At 35.8% G+C, this 24,240-nt stretch overlaps 2 protein-coding genes across 2 annotated transcripts; both read right to left on the reverse strand.

Annotated features, from left to right (window-relative positions):
- Window positions 1–3,426: 3,426 nt before the first annotated feature.
- On the reverse strand, window positions 3,427–5,407 carry LOC116177429 (zinc finger protein 64-like). The gene is made up of 2 exons (XM_031496403.1): window positions 5,172–5,407; window positions 3,427–5,115 (listed from the first exon to the last, which is right to left on the reverse strand). The coding sequence occupies exon 2, from the start codon at window positions 5,081–5,083 to the stop codon at window positions 3,980–3,982; it is 1,104 nt and encodes a 367-aa protein (XP_031352263.1). The 5' UTR covers window positions 5,084–5,115; window positions 5,172–5,407; the 3' UTR covers window positions 3,427–3,979.
- A 6,111-nt stretch (window positions 5,408–11,518) lies between these two features.
- LOC116176331 (ribosomal protein S6 kinase beta-1) lies at window positions 11,519–22,938 on the reverse strand. Its single transcript, XM_031494840.1, has 9 exons — window positions 22,671–22,938; window positions 22,424–22,464; window positions 22,117–22,375; window positions 21,937–22,070; window positions 21,697–21,888; window positions 16,217–16,307; window positions 15,911–16,159; window positions 15,756–15,863; window positions 11,519–12,454 (listed from the first exon to the last, which is right to left on the reverse strand). The coding sequence occupies exons 1-9, from the start codon at window positions 22,758–22,760 to the stop codon at window positions 12,176–12,178; spliced, it is 1,443 nt and encodes a 480-aa protein (XP_031350700.1). The 5' UTR covers window positions 22,761–22,938; the 3' UTR covers window positions 11,519–12,175.
- Between the last annotated feature and the right edge of the window lie 1,302 nt (window positions 22,939–24,240).

Consider the following 24,240-nt stretch of genomic DNA (forward strand, 5'->3'; position numbering starts at 1 on the left):
TAGACCACAATATTTCAGTTTGTGTCAATTTTTCCTGTTTATCTCTCATTCTTTCCAAGGAAACAAATTCGTAGAGAAGGTATCAATAAGTTTAACTGAAAAACAAAAACCGGTCTGTAGAAAGCAGAAGAAAGAATGGATGAGTTAAGTGTAGGACGGAATCCATTACCCTCACAGCTTGAAATTCAAATTTAAGCTTTTATTCAGAAAAAGCAAAATGAATTGCGTAGTCACCATCTTAAAATGATTAATTAGGATTTTGTTTCAGAAATGGTATAAGTATAAAGCTAAATTCACAAAACTGCGCAGTATTATAAGAAACTGGCGCAATTTAACTTCAACAAGTATCTATGAACGAACCAGTAAAGTTGCTATTACTTTCCTTAAATAGATTGTTTTATAACAATTCTTTGTACTTGCAGTCAATTTTATATAAGACAATTTATAACACCAACGCGATTTATCACTTCGACATTCATGTTAAGACTGAGACTAAACACAATTCAATTTGCTTTTATGGCAAACAATAAACCTCTAAAATCTAGATCATATATGTCACAGTCACGTCCCCTTTTTTATTCCTTATCGCCGGTGATAAATCCTTTATCGACTTGATGGCGCCTTGATGTCATTAGTATTAGTGATAATTAGTTTTAAGGAATCATATCGATAATGTTTAAATTAGAGCCGAAGGATTTCCGTTGAGTTTTACAAAATTACAATAAATAATCATTAAGAGCAGCTTTATGGGTGGTGGAAGAAGAATGTGTGCCAGTTTGCCCAATTTTGGTACACTGACATTTTGCATTTAATACCAGTTTCTACTAACACCTATCTCAGTCCGCTTAGCATCATAATTGGATCTACCAAGCTCTAGTTTTACTAGACAAAAAAGCTGCATACAACGCAGACATCTTTATAAATGCTATCCAAATGAGAGTATATTCTTGATATCTGTAAAAAGTAGAAAAGAAGAAAGCAACTTCTACTTACTTTTTGTAATTTCTGGAAATGCTATTAATTTATTAGGCCGACAAGGATTGTTAATATATTTCTCTAATTAATAAATTTCATTGCTTATTGCTGGTAAAATAGGTACCTATGTCGCTACCTAAGCTAATATTTTTCTATAAAGATGTATAGTTAAATTTCAAAGACTTGTTATCGTTTATAATGAAATTAATGAGAACGAGATCTGAATTTTTGTAATTCAAAATGCAATAAACTGTTTCAAACCATAGACAACGAGCGACAAACACAGACGGACGGGCCGAAAGTCCAAATGGCCAAAATTTAATCAGTTACTCCCATGATCATTGTTTACCTATTACCTACTGAAAACAGAATCGGAAAACAGACGGACGGACGGACAGAAAGTCCAAACATAAACTCACTTTTTGTCTCGTATAATAAGCTAGAAAGAAATGCGACAAGCATTATACAGTGAATTTTTTTTAAATGCGAACAGACGATTTTGTGTGCAAAGTAAATTCCCTGTGTTCGATTAAAAAAAATCGCATCAATCTATGAGCTGTGCGCGGTTCATATTCGCAGCAGCAAAATGCGCAACTTGCGTGACTATGAACCACGAACCTATGAACGGTCTTGATGATGAAGAGCACTCTGTAAGATTTTTTTAAAGAAGCCATGTGAGGCCATGTTACAGCAACTTTTATATAAGATTTTTGCGCGCACAATTAGGATAAATTTTTTTGAAACTTACAATAACTTGACCTCACAAGGCAGGCGCTGATCCCACAATTCATTGGGTCGTGAACCAACCTTCAATTATTTGTAGGTTATGTGCATAAAGGACAGTATTTCGTATATTTTTAACGTCCTTGGGTATTTCATTAATTTGTTTGATCTATTCAATACATATTGCAAATAAGCAGGGCCGGCTCGTCGAAAAAAAAATGGGTGAGGCAAGCGCTAACTTTGCCGCCCGAATGAAAAGGTTTTTTGTTTGTTATTGATGGTTCTTTCTTTAATATGAGTAAAAGTACCACCAAACAACGAGAAAATTAAATAAAATCGTAGAAATCAGAAAACGACATTTACATAAGCATACAAAAACGGAAATTCAAACAAAAATACCAACCTAGTGTAATAATAACTATATTTATATAGGTACTTCATTTGCAATAGTATTTTACATTATTAGCCAGGTAAGTGAGTTTTTACTGGCGATAGGAGAAGTTGACTAGCGAGCCGTTAGGCGAGCTTGTCATCTCCTAGAGCCAGTAAAAACTATTACCTGGCGTATAATGTACAATAATTTATTTGTTACTCATTTGTAAACAATAGTAAACGTAAATAATTAGTTCTAAATAATTAGTTCTTAAATTAATCTTGAAGAAATGTCTAAAATATCATGTTATCCATGTAACAGAGACTTCGCATTAATTCTGGCCAATGAAATGACTAGATTACTAACTTGTAAAATTTTTACAGGTCAGCTGTCAGTTTTACAGGTCAGCTGTCAGTTTTACAAGTCAGTAGCGTTTAAACATGACGTTTACCCGTTTGCGTTTTGTCTTGTTAATCAACGTTTACAACTGAGTAACAAATAAAATTGTTAACAATATCATCGAAGTCATGTTAGAACTTAGTTAATGTTCAATGGCGAGAATGGCCAGATCCGTCCGTTAATCTGTCCTGTGTCATTACTCATTGTTGAACATAAATAATTTTTCATTATTTTTTTGAGAATGAACGTGCTCCACTGGCCACAGTGACTAGAATAGTTAAAGTGTCCTTCGAGATACTACTATATATGGAAAGTTATCACTCAAACTGTTTAGCTCTATATAGTTCAGTATTTCTAAAGGTTTTTTTACCTTTGTGGCTTTGCACGATTCCTTCACTTCCCGTCTATAACGATTAAGCAGTAATAAGCGAAGCAGCGACATTGGTGTATGTGTATCACCACCGGCGCTAGCTTATTCTTTGTGTACGTATCAAGTACGATAAACTAATAAAAAAAAACATGCTATCCTATTACATATATCGCAAATTAGTGGCCTGGCAGATGGCTATATTTTACAATCGCTTTCATTATAATAAAACATTTTTTTTAATTTTTAAATTTCAAAAATGCCGCCCTTAGGATTATGCCGCCTGAGGCGGCCGTCTCACCCCTCGAGCTGGCCCTGCAAATAAGCCCCGAACTCTCCTAAAACTGTTCTCAATTTTGTCCAATTTACAATTTGGACCTTCATATCTAAAGCATTTTGCTTAAATTGGACAGTGGTATTTTTGAAAATGTGACAGCTGTCAATTTTATCTACTACTCATTTGAACTACTCAATCAATAGGAGTTTTTTTAAAAATCGAACATAGGGAAATTACAGGTTTGGCAGTAAAACTGAAATATTAAAAAAAAACCTCAAGTTTTTGTTATTTTAAGAAAATAAGAACAAGCATTTTTCTTTTTAAACTTGCGCTTTTGTTATTACTCCTACAAGACCACCACATGCTTACCTCAAAACAGTGTTTAATTTAAAAAGGGCAAATAAGAATTATTGTTCTGAGGGTGCACCAGGACTCTCAACAGGCAATGGACATACCTGAACTTAACTGCTTACAATAAAACTAACCAAAATTAAATACACACTTTTGATCCATTCACCCGGACGGATTTATATGTTTCGCTATTACAAATGCCATAATTTATAAACATTTACTTTTATACACATGTAGTAATGTTGCCTATTACAATAAACAGATGGCTTTTTAAATTAGATTTTCTGTGAGACCGACTGGACAAATTAAAAAACCTTTGAAACATAATTATGTATTTGATAGCCAATTACACCGTCAAAATTAAGTATCGCTCAAAGTTAAGCATCACTTAACTACCATAGCAACGATTGTCTTAATAATCGTTGCCATAGATTTTAAGTTCGACTTAACTTTAAGCAAGGCTTAATTTTGTTGGTGCAACTGGGCATTAGTGAGTGAGATTTAAAATGTGATTTTATGTGTCGAGTACACACTGGTCACATTTTAAATCCTTGGAAGCATGTTTTAACAGATGTTCCTTTAAATAGCGTTTGGTATGGGTTGCGTACTCACACTGGTTACATTTTAAATCCTTAGAAGACTTGTGTTTTAACAGGTGTCTTTTTAAATCGGACTTTCTATAGGTTGCGTAGTCACAGTGGTTACATTTTAAATCCTTGGAAGACTTGTGTATCAACAGGTGTGTTTTTAGATTGAATTCTCTATAGGTTGCGTAGTCACAGTGACTACATTTTAAATCCTTAGCAGACTTGTGTTTTAACAGGTGCGTTTTTAAATCTGATTTTCTATAGGTTGCGTAATCACAATAACTACATTTTAAATCCTTGCAAGGCTTGTGTTTTAACAGGTGTTCCTTTAAATGGTGTTTGTTGTGGGTTGCATAGTCACACTGGCCACATTTTAAATCTTTAGAAGACGTATGTTTTAACAGGTGCGTTTTTAAATCAAATTTTTTATAGGTTGCGTAGTCACAGTGACTGCATTTTAAAGTTTTAGAAGACTTGTGTTTTAAAAGGTGTGTTTTTAAATCGAATTTTCTATGGGTTGCGTAGTCACAGTGAATACATTTAAAATCCTTAGAAGAATTATGTTTTAACAGGTGTGTTTTTAAATTGGATTTTCTATAGGTTGCGTAGTCACAGTAACTACATTTTAAATCCTTAGTAGACTTATGTTTTAACATGTGTGTTTTTAAATTAGATTTTTTATAGGTTGCATATGCACACTGGTCACATTTGAAATCTTTGGGAGGCTTGTGTTTTAACAGGTGTTCATCTAAACTGTGTTTCATATGGGTTGCATAGTCACACTTTTGGTCACATTTTAAATCTTTTACAATTTTAGATTGACTAATATGCGAGAAATCTTGAAATACATTCTCAACAAATTTAATTTCCTGCTGCACTTCACTTTTATAATCCCCTTCGGTTATGGCACTTGTACACCCTACATTCGTCGTAATTTCATTAAATTCCCGCTTGATCGATGTATACACATCATTGGCATCATTTAAGACAATCTCTTCTTGTTTGGGTTCAATTTTAACTATGGCAGACATTATCACAGAACTAGATACGTACAGCACAAGTCCTAAAATTGTGATGACAAAAAATTACTGTATGTAAGGCACCCATTCACAATAATACCGTCGGATTCTTAATACCTAACATGAACTGTTTTCTGGCAAAGCAGGTGTTTGTCCAGCCAACGGTTTAAAGGATTTCAAAGCGTTTTCATTCGTGACGTCATAAATTTGTCAGCCGCCAGAATGCAGATTCCATTCCCACAAACTGCTTTATTTATTTAATTCTGCAAACGTGGCAGATTTGTTAAAACCTTAACACGATAATGTTGTTTATCTTTATCAGCTGCGCAAGGTGGATCCACCTTGCGCATGTGTGTAACAAAATCGTAACTAACTTCAAGTTGAATAAAAGGCGCAAAGTTAAAAATTTATTACATATACCGGGTGTTTGAAAAAAGGTCAGATGTCCTTCCACTTGCACACAGACTGTACATTTTCGTTGAAAGAAAGCTCTTATTTGTTCGAATACAAAAATATTTAAATTAATGGCTTAATGATTTTGTTAATTGGAATTATTGCCGAATTTTTGATAAAATAATGAGTAATACAACTGAAAATGAACTAATTCGTATATCATTATATGAGAAAAAAAAATCTTCTTTCAATTGGTGTCATTATAAACCCTCTCAGTTAATAATAATGAATAATAATAATAATGACATTTATTGAGCACACACCATACAAAGAACAGATATTATACATTACATTACATAATGGGTGACTCAATAGGGCGAAGTTCAGACTGGAATAAACCGTGTTATTCCGTCTGCTCTACCACTCAACCCCCTACATATGAAATTAACAACAAGAGACCAAGACATAAAAAAAAACCTAGCAAAAAAAAACTATATGATAATAAAAACTATTCAGTATGAAGCCACAAATGAAAACCTAAAAAAAAAATGTAAAAAAAAAAATTATAGCAATAATGATGTTAACGAAGGAACTTAATGCTGTCTTGCAAGGAGTATGAGGCGCAAGCGTTTTTTAAAAAGACTTTCGGATAAATGTTTTAAATGAGATGGTAATTCATTATACGTCTTTGCAATATTGTAACTGAAGGAGCGTTTAAATAGTGACGTTTTGTGAGTAGGTATAGTTATAAAAAACCGATCTCTAACATTGACATTATGGACGTCAGCTTTGTATGTTACCTTTTCAAATAAATATGACGGTGTTTTGGTTTGAAGTATGCCATGGAACAAACAGGCAGAATGTAATATTCTTCTGTTGTTCATATCAAGCCACTGGAGGGATTTTAATTTATGTGTAATCCGGTCGTATTTTCGGATACCAAATATCCCATATAGCACATGAACATACTATGGATGTACAACGTATGTAGTCAATTGAATTTGGCATTGTACATTGTACGTCCATTTTTGTACATTGTACAAAATATGTACGTCCATTTGACATAGCCCTGTACCTTTAATGTATGTCCATTACAGTACGTCCATGGGAAATACATAGAGGTACTTAAAATGTACAAATTCTGTTATTGTCATGGGTGCAAATTGAGGTGCAAATGAAAGAAAAAAACGAAATTCAAAACGATTTAATTGAAGTAAATATATGATACATAAATATATATATAGGTTTATGCAATTCACACGTTTTTATCCTTTCCCCTTTCCGCACAACACCTTGTAATGTACTTAACCCTCAGGTTCTACCCTAACTTCACACTACAAGAACACGGAAATAAAATAAACCCGGCAACGTTTAAAAATGGCCACCCGAATGACTATTCCAGAGACATGGCTCTCTCCATGTCTCTGGACTATTCCCTCTAAAACTAAACAAGATCCCGCTTAAATTTGAAAAGTGGCACGTGATAAAACATCTAAGGCAGGGCCCCCTTACGTTAGTTGAAAACAACGCCTTGACCTGAAGCACAGTAGGGAAGGAACGTTAAATAAAACACTGAAATTGTGAAAAGTTTGTTTAATAATGATCGTAATTATTATGATTGTGAAAACCTGGAAATTTAGTTGATGTACATTAATATAAACAAAACAAACAAAGCCAAAAGGTGTCGTACTCTCGCAAAAGTCACTGCCAAGGATAAAAAGAGTACGACGTAAGAAAAACGTGATTTAGATTAAATAAATAAATACAGCACAACGCCATATTGAATGACCGGCGAGCCGCGACCGCATGAATCAGTAATCGCGTTTTGTCGTATTTCTTCGTTGACCGGGAAAAACGTTACAAATATTGGGCGGAAAAGAATATGTTAATAAAAAAGATAAACAGTTAGCGGCGCAAACTGCAGACAATCATCAGATGCATAAAATACATTAATTATAAAATAATTATCGATACGTACTGATCCTATCCTACAATGTATGTACGTACAATGTACATTACAAAAAGTACGTCCATTTTTGTACGAACATAGGATGTACATCATTCGTCCATGGATGTATGTACGTATAATGTACTTAAAATGTACGTCCGATGGACAAAGTGTGCTATATGGGATTAGTCTAAGGCAAGAATTCTGCATTCTCTGAATTCGATTGTAGTCTCTTTTGTCGATACAAACATTAACATGGAGAGCAACGATCTGCAAAAAACCTTTTTCCTATGTTAATTCCCTAAGTTCGCTTTTGAAATATTCACCCGGTATAAAAGAGTACAAAGCCTTTAAGGATTTGGTGTCGTACGAAAAATATCACCAATGCTTCTGAACATTTTTTCTGGTTTATTCTTGAGAGCAAAGCATTTACCGAATGCTACTAATGCCATAGTGTAAGTAATAGAATGGTGAAACAACCTTATGGATAAAAAGGGGATAAGAAATGGGCATCGAGATTTCGTAATTCTGGACGGGGTGGGGGGTAGCTGTGGATTTTGAAAGTAACCAATATTACAAACCCTACACGAGAATAGATGGCACGTTTTGCAAGGTGGGTTTAAATGGAAGTAATTAGAGTAATTGGAGTAATTAACCCCACCAATAATGCCCCTTTGTTATTACATTCTACGGCATGTCAACTGAGTGATCGCATTCTGCAGACCTCGCGTTTCCTTATCCTACCTTCATTTTTCATATGTTAAGTACTTACTAGAAATTAAGTTGCGTTAAAAATGTCTACATATACGCTGTATACTGGGTGATCCAAAATGACTACGGACAGTTTGAATTTCCCGCAAAACTAAAAATTTATAAAGTTGGTAGCATACCAAATGTCATTTATTTAAAAGCAGAGATGGCGGATCAATTTAATGATATCACTAAACAATAATCACAATTAGTTAATTTACCAAGCACAGTTGCAATCTCCGGTTCATGTATTGAAATATAAATTCTAACGTTGCCCAAGGGATAATCATGCTAACTAAATAATCACTGCAGTTCAGTTGTTTACGTGCGATAATTCTGACTATCAACCTAATCCCATAAATTAACCCATGCTTCTTCTTCGAAACTTAATAAAACATTCAAATATCTTCGTGCAAAACTTTGTGCCATGTATTATGTGCCAAGTCTCTAATAATAAGAAATAGAGATGCTATCGTGCGTATTGTTATACCCACCCACCAGCTTGTATAGATAAGTTCCGAATTAATTTCTTGGAGCTACGGTCCCTTACATCTTCGACCACTTCCACTAACATGGTAGCATAGTGTAAGAATAGAACTTTACACTAAGCATAGCACTAGCATATTTTTCGTTGAATTGCAGTAAGCACAACGAAGTCGAATATGAGCATTTTCTAAACCTGTTCCGCTTGATAGTACGCGTTTAAAATGAATGCATTAATATCAACCCCCTTTACGCTTAAAAAGTAAGATTACATGATGCTCTGTTGCACATGCAAAGAACCGTTTGCTTTAAAAAGAATGGATTGCGGTACAGACAATAAAAATTCACATAAAAAACGACCCCAATGGATAGCGATTACTGTATAAATAAAACACTTTGGCACTTTCTAAACATGTTTTGCAAATGCCTTAAGTAAAAAATACTATGTAATTTTGTATTTGAAATAACTTAAAAACGGGGAGGGTGCAAACGAAGGTACCGAAGCCTCTAGATAGCACCATATGAGAAAAGGAATAAAATACAGGGTGATTCCTATAGTACCTGCCACCGTTTGGGAGCGTATAGGGGGTGCCTAGGGGAAGTCTTTTCATATAGGACACTTGGGGTCGGAAATCCAAAATAAGGGCGCCAGAACCAAATTTATCTTCTGGAATTTCACGCCTGTATGTAGGCAACCCAACCGACCGACGTTTCGCGCGGAGCGATGCAGAGCGAGTTAGCGCGAGGAAGCGACATGGGAGGGAAGGAGGGAAAACGACAGTCAAAAGCAATAACGTTTACAAGTGTTCAACGTGGCCACCGTTGTTCTCAATGCACTTCCTACATCTAGCCAACCACTCCCCTCGAACTCGCGTGAAGACTCCTATGTCCTGGCGAACAGCCTCTCCGGCCATGACGACGCGCGCAATTAAGGCTGGACAGTACATACAGAACGGAGTATGTAAAGTTGCCTATTCTCAATCCCCAAATTTGGTTATTTATAATAATAATTTGTGTTCGATGGTAAAAACATAAACTTAGTCCAATTATAATGCACATTTTCTATCTGTATAAAACCAGCCACGCGGCGGAAGCTATCTTTTCGCGCTTTTGAGGAAAACTTTTAAGTTGTTTTTCCAAGATAACTTATCTATAAATGAAGTTGGAACAATTTCCAAAATTAAGATACGTTCGTAAACTTAATATCTAGGCAATAACGCCAGGAAAATTTATTTCCTTTTTTCTTTTCCAAAATATGACACCCTAACAGCCCTCGACGTTGCCCTTAAAAAAAAGATTATTTTAAAACATTTTAGTAAACCCCGGCGTTATTGTCTAGCTAAAGCATTCACCTTTCACAGGAATATTCGACCCCTTCTTCAACTTCACTCAGAATTAAGATATCGTGGAACGAAATCACGCGTTTTCGGGCAACGGAACGGGTGTACTGTCCAGCCTTAAGTCCTCTTCGGATTCGACGGGAGTCTCGTAGACGTGCGCTTCCATCACACCCCACAAGTAAAAATCTAATGGGGTGATGTCGGGCGAGCGGGCAGGCCACTCCACCGCACCTCCACGGCCGATCCATCTGTCCGGATAGGTTTGGTCCAAGTGTTCCCTCACCTGCCGTCCGTAGTGAGCAGGGCACCCATCGTGCTGGAACCAGTGGTCCCAGTACAAGTTCACTGGAACATCCATTAAAAGTTCTGGTAGCACCTCGCGCAGGAAAATCAGGTAATTATGGGCATTTAGACGCGGAGGGAGGATGTAAGGCCCCAGTAGGTTGTCCCCCAGGATGCCAGCCCAAACGTTTAAAGAAAACTTGTCCTGGTATCCTCGCGTAAACGTTTCATGAGGATTGTGCTCCGCCCAGTAGTGGCTGTTACGAGGATTGAAGGTCCCCTCTCTTGAGAATCCTTTCTCGTCAGTAACTAGCACGCTCCTCAGAAAGTTCGGATTAGCTTCTTCCTCCTGGACGACTAAGTTGCAGAATTCCAGCCTCCTTTCATGGTCACCCGGCCGTAACTCTTGCACTTTCTTAAACTTATAGGGGTGTAAGTTGTTGTTGTTGGCGATGTTCCACACTGTGTGTTGACTACAACCCACCTGATCTGCTACAAGTCGAGTGCTAGTACGCGGGTTTGCCTCGAAACGTTCCAACACATCCTCCTCTAAGGCATTTACCAACGGGCGATCGCGATCACGGGCGCTAGTGGGCTGCGAAATAGGAGGAGGTCGGTGTAAACAAACAAACTTTTCGAAATGGGTGCTTAAATGACCCAAGTATCGATGTGCATCACGAATCTGTGTGTAAAGTTAAGCCTCCGTCAGCTTACCTGCAATTGCCCTGTCTCGCACAGTCGGAAGTGAACTTCTTGAAAGACCTGTCTGCAGGGTAACTGACGGTTTCGATACCGCTCAGCGTACGCTCGTCGTGCAGCTCGTGCGTTACCATTTGCCAATCCGTACATGAAGTGCATGTCCGCGTATTCCGTGTTAGTAAAACGTGCCATAGTGTTTATTCACTTAATACGCGTCGTTGCAGACGGGATTTCGTGGGTTTAAACAAAATTCTGATCAAGTGTCAGCCACACATCGCCGCCTGAGATCGCTCCGTGTGCACCGCCGGCCGGTTGGGTTGACTACCTACAGGCGCGAAATTCCAGAAGGTAAATTTGGCTCTGGCACCTTATTTTAGATTTCCGACCCCAAGTGTCCTATATCAAAATACTCCCCTACGCACCACCTACACGCTCCCAAACGGTGGCAGGTACTATAGGAATCACCCTGTATATTCACTTGCGTTTAGCAATTCAGATTTATTATCTCGTTTGGAAGTCTGTTCAAACGATAAAAAATAGGTATAAAACAAGTATAGGTATTAATAATGGGTTTTATTATAAATTTGTTACAAACGTACACCAAAAACAAAAAATTAACTAAATCTTTGTATTATAGCCTAGAAACAATCATTTAGAAATATGTAAACAGTATTAAGTGTTGTAAAATAAATCTCGAGAAATATGATCACAACAGATAAAATACAAAATTAGTATACACAAAGCACACAGCAACTCATCGTTTGCACGCACTTGTAGTAAAAAGTAGTATAGGTAGATAGTATACAATATAAAATACAGTACACGCAAGTGTTGTGTAAAAAACATTTCAGTTCTTGGTGTACTACGTTTCATAAATGCCTGAGTTGCACCATAAGAAATGAAGCAAAATTAAAGAGTTCACTCAAATATCGAAAATTTGTTAATATCCAAATTACCAACTAAGGAAACTGCTTGATTCCAATTTATGCTTTAATGAAAGCGTCCTCTTTAAGAGCTGTCATAAAATTTGAGTATAACTACAATATTAAACTTAATAGTAATAATGCACACATCATCATGTACAATCATTTCAATTTAAGATTAAGTTGTATGGTAACGGTTTCAAAAACACTAGAATCAATTTTTAACAACTAACAAAAAAATTCTACCAAAATAATTTCTTAAAATGAAACTAAAACAAATTATCTACTATAGTAGAGGTATACCACTCACTTCCATCATTTCTTCTGTACAGTTATTTGTTGTCGTAAGCGGTTGTGAAGTGGTAAAATGTCCCATGTGTGCTAAATTGTGCCCTAACGATTGACCTTGACCTATATGATGACCGTGATGTAAAGGATGCATAAATGGAGACATGTGATGATGCCTCATCGGCGTAGTACCTAGTTTTCTTGGCGATCTGGCTCTTATGATCGATGACGTTTTATACATATCTTCAAGAACAGATGGCGCTATATACGTAAATCCCTAGAAAAGAAGAAATTATTGTGACAGCTATGGATGATAAGCATTTGTGATGGTGACAGACGATGGAAATCAGTGGCAAAGAAGTAACGGATGCAGTGCATCCCTTAAGATTCTGCTGAAAAAATAAATGTGTTTAAAATGCAAAGGATCCAATAAACATATATGTGCTTTCTGTATTCTTCTGCATTATATTCGCTATTCTACCACTGAACCATACTTAGTGGGTAGGAGCTCAAGGCAAGGCGAGCTATCAACGTGCACGGTCGCCTACACAGCGCGTTCTACTTTGTGGGATAAAATAAGTACGTTAAAAGTGCGTAAGGCTAGTAAATAAATTGAAATCGTGTGGTAAAGTAAAAGTAGAAGTACTTATCAGTACCAAATAAACATGCTAATAACAGTGCTTGAAGTTGCATCAACCTCTGTGTTTGTGAACTTTCAATTAATTATCTGCCATCAGCTCGCATTGTTTACCGCTAGCAATTTGTTTATTGCTCGCGTTTGTTTACCTACGGCCGAAGGATAGTAGAATTGATAAATTTTTAAGATTTGAAGAACCTCATATTTCGCGCCAGCTGCGTACTATTTATTCCTGGAAAAGTACATGACAACAAACTCGAAACACTACCGCGTCGGCATATCAAGCATTTGGCGACCAGTCTCGAGACTTTGCCGCGTCGTCGTATATTCTATTTATTGTGATAACGCACAATCACTATCTTTTCTCATTCTTGGATTCCTTAACCTTGTACAGTAGGTCAAGGTGAAACTAAATGGCATCCGCTTTCGAGGTTATTAGAGGTCAACAACTCCTTTTTGCGATGCCACATACGTCAAGGTGAAACACAAAGGTCCGTTCGGTCATTCACCCCTAATCTTTGCCTCTCACATAATTTCGGAAAATGAGTCAAAGCCTTGTTTGATCAGTTGTTGACCCCATAACCCCTAAGGTGACCAACTTTCCATGTTAAAAAATCGGGACACCACTGTGCCCCCCCCCCCCCTACTTGCTTATCCATTTTCAAATTAAAAACTCATGCAAAGTTAAAAAATATTTATATTATTAAAAAAAACAAACGTACAAGAGACATGCATACATAGTATTATGTAGTGCTATAGGTATTAAAAAACAAAACTTTAATTTAATTATCTTTAATTTTAAATGGATACTTTTTTTCAGAATTGATGGCATTCAAGGCATTATCATTAGTGAGTAATAATGAATGAAATTCATTACAAGTAATCGAGTAATCGCTTTGCTCGTTGGCGTTGTCTCGTTTACATGAATTTGGGTAACACTACTACAAAAGCGAAAAGCGGGACTCGCGGGACGCATTGGTTTAATTCCGGGGACATATTTGTTAATTTTTTGAATGCGGGATTGCCTTTGCCATTACAGGACTGTCCCGCTGAATACGGGACGGTTGACCGCCTTACTAACCCCTCCTCACGGACTTATAAATTAAGATGGACTGCTGATCAAACAGTTGCATAGAGAAATGGCCCTAGCATGGGCGCGGCCATAATGTGCATATTTCTAGGCGAATTTTCCTAGTGCTCAAGTTTTGAGACTATTGCAGCCTTGGAAAATGACATGTGTCACAGTAATTTATTTAGAAAACGTGAGGTTAATGCAATGAATAAAGAATACCAGGAAGGAGCATTGCTCAGGTTGTATACAAGAGAGAGTGGGACGGAAGTCGGCCATTTGCAAAAGCCACTTATGACTCATTTTTGTTGTGGAATGGTTAGTCGTTGTGCTTGTGGTTGCTCCAAAACGGAAAAAAAATAAAAAAGTTTGGGAATTACATTTCATGTGTAAGTATTGATACCAATATTATTTTTATATAGTAGATACATGTAAATTTACAAATTTTTTATCGTAATGTAGTTTGAGGTTAGTTAAACAAAAGTCATAGGCGTAGTAGACACATGGGGGTTTAGATTGTTTTCGTGTAAAATTCTTTATAATTATTGTATCCTTCTACAACTGTAAGGTAGGTACGCCACTGGGACAGGAAACTACTGTCCGCCATTTGCAAAAGCCATCGCAGTCGCACGTATATTGTTGATATTCTCCTTCCTGGTATTCTTTATTCATTGGGTTAATGCTTGTTTATTAGTTGATTTGAATTTCGCGCCAAGTGAGTGCACATCATGGCTGGGGGTCGATTTTTGAAGCCAGTCGCATCTATTCGTATACGCTTAGATGCGAAGACTTAAAAACGTATACGTTTTCCAAATGCAATTTTTGACTACTGTTCGTAACTGCCTGGAACCGAAACGTACAGTGCATATGACAACGTCGCCTTTATTGATTGATTAGAACTAAAACGGACTATTTGACGTTTGGGTTTGAGCTTAGGTGGTGAGGTGAAGATATTGCTCAGTCATTTCAAATTAAAGAATAATAATATTTTAGGCACTGATTAGCATGAATACTGAAAACACGATGAACACGCCAAAGCGAGGGTGCAATACCACGCAAAACCAAAATGGGTGGCTAGTAGAGTTTACTAAAAACCACCCCGATATAATAGCAGGGAAACAAACTACGACTTTGACGTGCAAGAAAATGCAAGACTCATGGAAAGAAGTAGCTGATACATTTTGATAAATTGTGCTTCATTTAAGACTTCTATGGGGTTGCAAGGATTACGGTTCCTATTCGGGCGATAATTGCGTTCGGCATTCTCTAAATTGTCTATTACAAACACATTCACAGCTTCATCCATTGTTGTTAGTAGATACCTTTCAAGTCTCAAGAGTCAAAACTTCAACACTAACCAATACATAACCCACAAAACGTCAGTTGCGAGCGTTTGCGAACGCCATTTACCCGCTCGCAGAAAAACGAACACAATTAAACGTATACGCAATATAAACGTATGGTCAAAAATTGCAAATATACGTTTCTTTACGGATACGTATACGTTTTAAGGAATTGTACGGCCAAAAATCGACCCCCTGCCCTTATGTAGGTGTCATTTGTCAATTCATCATTAGCAGTCTATCTTAATTTATACGTTCGTGCCCCTCCCTCTCTCCCACATCATCAACATGGTGAGCTAATAGGCAAAGTGCCTGTTCCATTGCTATAAAGTTCTCTGCGAGAAGATGTGCTGTTCCAAAAATTCATTGGTATAATGCAAAGAAACGTTCCTCAAAGAGATAATAAAAAAGCCCTCATCGATTTTTTAAGCTTCATGGGAACCTTACGCTAATTACAAAATGTTAATACCGTAAATAAATGGAAGTAATGTAATGTGTAGTAAATTTAAAGAAGACTTTGCATACAAACCTGAAAGATCATGTTGGCACTTTCGCTAAGATTCCACTCGACAGGAGAATCAACTGGAGTTTGTTCTGTAAATTTGGTATCAAACTGTGAAACGTCATCCTCGCTGGTCTGCAAATCAATTATTCCTCAAAAGATATGGAAAAAAAGAAACTTACCAAACTCGGCTTAAACGGCGGATCCAACTTCCTACACAGCACGTCATCCCAAGAAATGTGTTTAAAGAAATGATGCTGCTTAACGGCTAGGGCATCGGACGGCGGCGCGCCTAATCTAACGGAAACTTGCCTTTTCAATAATTTTCGAATTAAGTCTCGCGCATCGGCCGTCAAGTACGGCGGGAGATTTAGTTTTCCCTTTAAAATTTTTTCTATTGTCTTTTTTCGATTTTCCGCTGTGAATGGCGGCTGAAAAGCAAGCGTACAATTCAACGGCTAGTCCCGCTTGTTTGCATTTTAACTTACAGCACCCGTTAACATATCGTACATTAAAGCACCGAGGGACCACCAGTCCACTTCTTTGCCATGGCCGCTTCGTGTTAATATTTCAGGGGCCCTGAACAAAAAAAATGCAGTATGAGCAATTAAATTAAGTTCGGAATACGTCAATTATTTGTGCTCATTGTAAGTAGACAGCATGGAATAAGAGAAGACATTGGCCCATATGAATAAAAGGAAGCAAATGCTTATACTTGCAAAATTCAAAGTAAATACTCGTAATTGCTCCTTCACACTGGGCGATTTAGCAGCGCTGCTGAGCAGCAGGACAGGACGCAGTGCAGCGCTGCTAAACCATGCTAAACAGACCAGTATGAAGGGGCAGTTACGAGTATTTACTTTGAATTTTGTAAGTATAAGCATTTGCTTCCTTTTATTCATACGGCCCATTATCNGCCAATATCGGCATGTCGTCGGTTGCATGACAAAATTTGAAAGTTTTACGATATTATATGTTGTTTATTGACATGCTGCAATTAGGAAAAAAAGTTTTGTATATGAGATGTTTAATTACAGGTTATCGCCTTTACAGTAAGACACAAAAAAGTTACAATATTTTTTTCCAGGAAGACCCTATTGATTTTGGCAAAATCTTTCTCAGAAGACTTTTTTATGTAGAATCCATCGTGATACAGTTTTATACAGGATGTTCATTTTATTTTGTCCACTATTGCTATTTTGCAACACTATTGTAATAAGCACGAAAAAATATTTTTTTCAACCAGTGGATACCAACTTTGTTTTTTAATGGAACTATATTTTCTTTATTTCATTTGAAAGAGAATTTTATTCCGAATTCAGTGATATTTGTATACCCTTAGATAACAATATTTGTGAAAAGAACGCATGTTTAAATTTATTTCATTACAGCTAAAGAAGTGTGCCATGGACGAAACAAGTATAGACTCTGATTTTAGAGGGCTGTGACCGGAACAACAGCAGTATTTATGTTGTCTACAACTGTCAGATGCTATTATTGAATTATGATTGTTGTGTAATACTTTTACTCCTAATGAAAGTTGATATGTACGAAGTGTGCATTTTAGCAAGCAAAAAAACCTTGTATATATAGGTTATAGAAATATCCTGAAAAAGAATTTGGAGGTAATGCTAAATTGCATTAGCCCTTGATTCCTTATCCAGTTTCCTCCAAACTGCGCATTTAGATAATCGATGATGATTCTCGCAGAATGCGGTGGTGCTTCATCGTGTCACTGCATGTCTAATTTGCAAATATCGCTGAGAATTCATTGATCCATTACATATATGTTGCCAATGGCGTGCGGTCACTACGCCACCCACAAAACACCTATCCAGCTAGCTCAAAACAAAATTGAAACTTTTTTATCATCTTTCCTCGTACTCATCAGGCATCTGCTACAGAAAAACCTTAATATTGACTCAAAATTTTTGAATTTGAGAAACTCTGTGGTCTCGATCAACTTCCGAAAATTCTAAAGAATTTATTACACCAATTTTGATGAGAACATGAAATAAATCTTAAGCACCAATAGAAAAATTTGACATGAAAAATATGAAACAAAATCTCTGAGAAAGAAAAGTTTATAAAGCTTGTAGGGACATATTACCCCGCACGCAGGCGGCGACAATTAAAATAAGAAATCTTAGAATTACTTAGTTTTTATAATCTGATCGTAAAAAGTTATTCAGGCGCACTCATCAAACACACAAAAACACTCGCCGACAGCTTCAGGAAACTTCACTTCTCTTTGCTAAACTGGATTTTGATAAATTAGACGAGAAATTTTTTCCAAAATTATTTTCGAAGATGAACGACAGAACTTGGAAGGATGTGAAACGACATATAGTGGAGCGGCTAACATATGGAACAAATTCATTTAAAAATTAAAAAAAAATGCTTGCTCATGTCTATCTTAATTTTTCTTGCACATTTTTTGCACTAAAGAGAAAATCTAAAGGGGCGTCAAAAAGTATATTTTGATACCAGAGTGGATTTTTTTAATAGACAATATTTTTTAAATCCATTTTCGAATTGTTTTAAAGGGCAGGGGACAATGGTAAAAAAACAAAGGAGCAGGGCACCAAGATTTCATCCATCCCAATTAATTCCACTTCAAAAAATGCAGAGGACAATGATCCCATTTAAAAAAAACCAAAAGAGCAGGGCACAAAGATCCATCCCGTCCCAATTAATCCCGTATAAAAAAAAACAAAACAAAAAAAGCATTCCAGAATGATAAAAAAACGTTGAAAAAAAAACAAAGAGCAGGGGACAAAAATCCTATTAAAAAAACCCAAAAAACCAGGGGACAAAGATCCCACCCATCCCAATGAATCGCGTTGCAAAAACATAGCGATGATTTCGGAATGAAAAAGGAAACATTCAGATGAAAAAGTTATTTAGAAATGAGAAAAAACATTCCGATGATTCCGGAGTAAACACACTCCGATTCCAGAATGGGGAAAATGTTTAATCATTCCGGAGTGATAAAAAACACTCCGATGATTCCGGAATGGAAACAAACCTTCCGATGATTCTTTTTGCGATTTCAGATTTACGTAACTGGGAAAAAAAAATAATAAAAACTTGAAACTAAAACAATTTGTTTTATATTAAAATAAAATGAAAGTTGTCCAACAGAAATCTGTTTCGCTGTTTTGCATTTTCAGATTAACCTGAGAAATCTCTCATCCTTTTTATCCTTCTTACTTTTACATGTATTTAATTACTCCATTAAGGTCTCTGCAAAATATCCATCCACCCAAAAGATCAGAGTTATGTAAGTATATTTCTGTACTAGAAGCATCTACTAAGGGCTAAAATTTAAAAAAAATATTATAAGTACTATAAATAAGAAGGTTGATATTGCGGAGCTTTTCTTGGCTTAGGGCCAGACGCTATAAGTTACCGATTAAAAATTTATTGTTTATTATTATTATCTTTTTTGTAGTAAAGAATTCCAAATTCATAATACGCACTATATATATTGAAAATTGTAGGACGGACGGAGAAAGTGGTCAAACAAATGCGCTAAAAATGAATTTATGTCCCATTCAAATCCACCGCGAAAAAATTTGGGTGCTGGATTACTGAGTGCCTACTGTATCAATTAACTTATGTATGTCTTTGACATGCGAAAGGTGCATACTTTGATGTGCATTTAAAAAGTGGGTTTGTGGACAAACCATGACCACTGATCAATATTAAACAATAACCAAACATCTTTAAAAAGTATTTGGGTACAATGTACAAAATAAAACAATAACAATGAAAAATTATTTGTAAGATTTAATCATTTTATAAACAAATAGAAAATGTAAGGGTGGCCAACTAAGAATGTGAGGTACTGTATCTGGGAATCCATCCATCGTAGAGGCTTGCGGTAAAAAAATGTATTACTAAAACGGCCACGAGCAAAACCTGGAAAATATTTTTAACTTTCTGAAATGACCGCTAGGGGGCGCAACTGCAATCTGGAATCTAAAAAAGTGATGTTTCTGTGAATTCCGCTATATTAACCTAACAAAAAAATGTCCGGTCTTTGAAGTTGACGATAATCTGAACAATTTTTGTTTGACAATTTTTCCTGTATCTCTAAAAATGAAGTGGGGGGGAGTGATTCAAAGGTTTCCGTAAAGAACACCCTTAGATGCGGTTTTCGCCGAGCTTGTTTAGGTATCATTTAGCTCTTTTCATGAACAAAAAAAAAAATCAAACCAACGCAGATTTAATTTTTTTTATAAAAAATTACAATTTCTGGTCGGCATGTCGAAAAAAAGCCCTCAAGGCGGCGATGATGTGAAAAACAAAACTTACAAATATTATAATATTTGTAGTCGAAGAATAACTCTTTCAAATAAAACCCGAGTTTGTTAAATCGGCTCAGCCCGTTTTCGAAAGATACAGGAATGTTCTTTTACCGGAAACGTTTGAACTACGCCCCACCCACTTCATTTTTTAGAGATACCAGGAAAAATTGTCAAACAAAAATGGTTTCAGATTATCGTCGTCTTCAAAAAGACAGATATTTTTTGTTAGGTTAATATAGCGGAATTAACAGAAAAATCATTTTAGATTCCAGATTGCCTCTAGCGGCCATTTCAAGACCATTAAAAATACCGTCAGTTTTTCTCGTGGCCGTTTTAGTAATAACTTTTTTACCGCAAGCCTCTACGCCCTGGACAGGTTCCCAGAATCAGTACCTCGCATTCTATTTGGCACCGCTGTAAGCTATTTTAGATAATAATTTGGCGGTCCCACTTAGAAAAATACCTACCCCTCTGCCGTACTTTGTCCTAGTATCTAATCTTAAAAACATCGAGGGTTATAGGCATGAGGGATACTTTGAAAAATGCATTTTTTGTATTTAAAATGGTGAAAATAGTGAACATGAAGCATAATATCACATTTCTCTTCGTTAGAAAAGTACATTTTGTTTGTTGCCATAGAGACACACATTCTGTTCAAATGCTTGTATTGAAAATCATTAGTCTTTGAAGATCAAAAGCTACTCAAAAATGAAAAATCCAGGTCCGTATTTAAAGAATAAAGATCTTGGTATCTAAGAACCGGCACGTCGCCTCAGAAAAGTAAAATCATTTTCTTACATAGCTTAGAAAGCCGCCTTAAGAAAATACTTTTGGTTTTTCCAAATACGCAGTTTTAAAGCCGTAAAAAAAAATTGCTGTCGGTTTTTCCAAATAATCAATAGTAAAGCTGTCTCTGAAAGTAAGACGAACTCGTTTAACTACATTTTAACAAATAAATTATTCAGCATTAAAACACGTAACTTTGCCTCCATTTATCCAACTCTCTATCTCTTGTAGTTATAAAGTTAGCAATGTGAATGCGTCAAATTTGTAACACCTTGTATATTTATTTTTTTAGTTTATATGTGTATAATTACAGAAAATAATTAGTATACAAAAACAAGAAGATGCATTTGAGGATCAAATACTGACCTTACACCAAAGTTATCAATTATTCTAGTCGGTATTATCCATTATAGTTTAAATTATTGATAGTTTTAAATATTGATAGATATTTTTTTATTATCATACAGTAGTAGTAGCAAGTTAAAAAAATGGTTTTATTTTTCAAGAGATCTAATAATAAAAGCTTGTTTCTTCTCTTTGACCCTCAATTCTCTGCGATACATAATTTACCTATTCCTTATCAACTTATCATCGTTTGAAGAACATGATAAACTGAATAATAGATAATTTAATTATCTAATGGCTAGTGTAAAATTTGGTTTATTCAGTTTGATATTTCGATTTACCTTTAACTGTAAGTGTACGTAAACTTTCAAACACCCTGTAGTACAATATTTGAATATATTACATAAAAAACAAATGAATCCTAACACATAAATGGACCATGTTATAGGGGGACTATCTCGACAAAATTCAAAATTAAACAATTTTCTCAAAATTCAGACATCCAGGATGCCTTAAATACTTACATGTATTCTATAGTACCACAAAATGTATGAGTAACGATGCCTTCTTGAATATGCTCCTTACACAAGCCGAAATCTGTTAGTTTCACATGACCTTGAGCGTCTAATAGTATATTTTCTGGCTTAAGATCCCTATATATAATTCCTTGCATATGCAAATGTTCTAAAGCTAGTATTATTTCTGCCAAATAAAAGCTGCAAAAAAATAGGTAAGGCGGGAGTGTTGCATTACGCATGACTCACCAAGCAGTATCCTCCAAAAAAATACCTTCCCGCTCTAAATGCATAAATAACTCGCCGCCGCTTAAATACTCCAAAATTAAATAAAGTTTACCGCCCGTTTGAAATGCGTATTTTAAGTCGACTATAAACGGGTGCTAAAAACGATAAATTAGCGACATTGTAGTTTCTTCGGGCACCTACTTTGACTTCTTCTAAAATATTTCGTTCAGCCTTAGTGTGCGCCGTGTCTTTTTGATTTCTAACGATGGAAGCCTTGCGCAGCACTTTCATAGCAAATATTGTGCCAGCATCGGTTCCGTTCACTTTGCGAACTTGAAAAACCTTGCCATATCCGCCCTTTCCCAATACTTTAAGTAGTTCGAAATCCTGTGGGCCGGCTTTATCTTGGCCGGGATTCACATTTTGTTCAGTTAATTGTACTGTCTCCACGTCGTCAGTCCTAAAGATTTAATTGTTTACAAAATGAAATACGATCCTAAGCACTTACTCAATGATTTCATTTACATTGGGGTTTTGATCGTATCCACCCTGCAAACGATTATCATTATTGAAAACCACTCAACAAGATGAAATCTAAACAAACTTGTTTACTTCTAGGGTTTCCTAGAAGTTACCATAAGGTGAAATTCAAGTACAGTAATTCTAGTATTTGATGTATTTAATGCAGAAGTTTTTTGGAGCAAATGTTTGTTTAATTATTTATGTTAATTAAAAGGTTTGGGACACAATTTTACCTCTTGAATTTCAATAACATCATCGTCGTCTGAATCATCAACCTCAACAGCTTCAACGTCGTGCAATTCCAAATCAAAAACACCTGCCATTCTCCCTCGTTACCAGATCGCTAATTACATTTATGATAATTTAAAACACTGTTATTATTAAATATAAAATACGGTTTAGAATTTAATTTCCTGTAGCAAAAACACACCTCGTATGACAGACTTGAATTAGGTTATGTCCTTCTCCTTCAAGTTTGCCTTCACTTTAGGGATATTTTCGCTTGCGAATTCACCAGCCAATACCTACGATTCAAATAAGGATTTAGCGGGGAAATCTCGCGAAAGAAGCATGCGCTCGGCGCCACAAAGTTTTATTTTTATATGCAAAGTTGCAAACAACGCGTGCTGTGTTATGGTTGAAAGAACAAGTTTTGCAGACACGCTATTGTGAATTTGCTGTTTCACCTGCAAATTAAAAAAACCCATATTCACAATAATAATTATATGTTGGGAAATATTTAATTCAATTAGGAATAATTCAAAATTCAAATGCGGTTCTCTTCTAATTCAAACGAATAATAGGCAGCAAGACAGCTAAGTACGTGGGATATCTGATGTAACGAAAAAAAATAATTGTCTTGCTAAATAAAAACACCGCAACATAAAAAAATTTGAAAAATAGTTATGAGCGGAAATTTTCTCCTTGCGCCTACACCAAGGTGGATTTATTGGATTTATGAATCCACCTTGGCCTACACAATACAATTGCATATACAGAGTGTCCCACGACGACTGCCGGCTACTTAATTTTCGAAAATGAAATTTCGGGATATATGAAAGTAGAGTACGGTCTACGGTAGTCATAAATATTACTTCGCAAATACATATACAGTGCTTAAATTTAACTCTGGACATACAAATCTCCAATACTCAAATATTATACCCCTTAAGATATGAAATCAATGTTAATTTAATTTTTTTCAAATGTTTTTGATTTTCTGATTTTCGTTTTTAATTTTTTTATGATAAACTAATCGTAGTAGACATTCCTAATTAACACATTATTCAGACACTTTTTAATGGAGATTTCAAATATGGCATCCTGTTTTTAATAACTTTCAAGATGACGGAGAAACACGTGGCAACTATAGTGTTTCTTATGGGCGCCATTTTGAATTTTCACATTTTGAAATTGCGTTTTTTTTTCTATTTACAACGATATATCACACATGGTGGTTCAGTATCACATTTTTCCTAAAAATACAATTTTTAATTATTTGAGAAGAGTGCTTTGGAAAAAGAAAACGTTCTTTTGTTTTAAACAAAAGGTTGACTTATTTCATGTAGTGCCATTTAGGTTTATGTTAGTTGTATGCGAAAATGCCTTTTTCAAGTGCAGATCAAACAGATATGATCCAAATTTACTACACTTCTCATCGAAATGCCCACATGGCTGCTGCAACATACTTCCAGCGTTATCCAGAGCGGCAACAATCTAGTTTGAGGTATTTTTATTTGCTGCATAAAAACTTGAGCGAATATGGTTCTTTTAAAAGATGTAGACAGTAATTTTGCAAGCGGT

Source organism: Photinus pyralis, unplaced genomic scaffold (genome assembly GCF_008802855.1).
Source record: "Photinus pyralis isolate 1611_PpyrPB1 unplaced genomic scaffold, Ppyr1.3 Ppyr1.4_LG7, whole genome shotgun sequence".
In the NCBI taxonomy this organism is placed as follows: domain Eukaryota; kingdom Metazoa; phylum Arthropoda; class Insecta; order Coleoptera; family Lampyridae; genus Photinus; species Photinus pyralis.

Coding starts and splice junctions, on each gene's coding strand:
- LOC116177429 (XM_031496403.1), bottom strand. CDS start 5,083: ATGTCTGCCATAGTTAAAATTGAACCCAAACAAGAAGAGATTGTCTTA.
- LOC116176331 (XM_031494840.1), bottom strand. CDS start 22,760: ATGGCAGGTGTTTTTGATTTGGAATTGCACGACGTTGAAGCTGTTGAG. Junction 22,465..22,670: donor ATGTTATTGAAATTCAAGAG/GTAAAATTGTGT, acceptor AATCGTTTGCAG/GGTGGATACGATCAAAACCC. Junction 21,889..21,936: donor TTTTTGGAGGATACTGCTTG/GTGAGTCATGCG, acceptor ATTTTTTTGCAG/CTTTTATTTGGCAGAAATAA.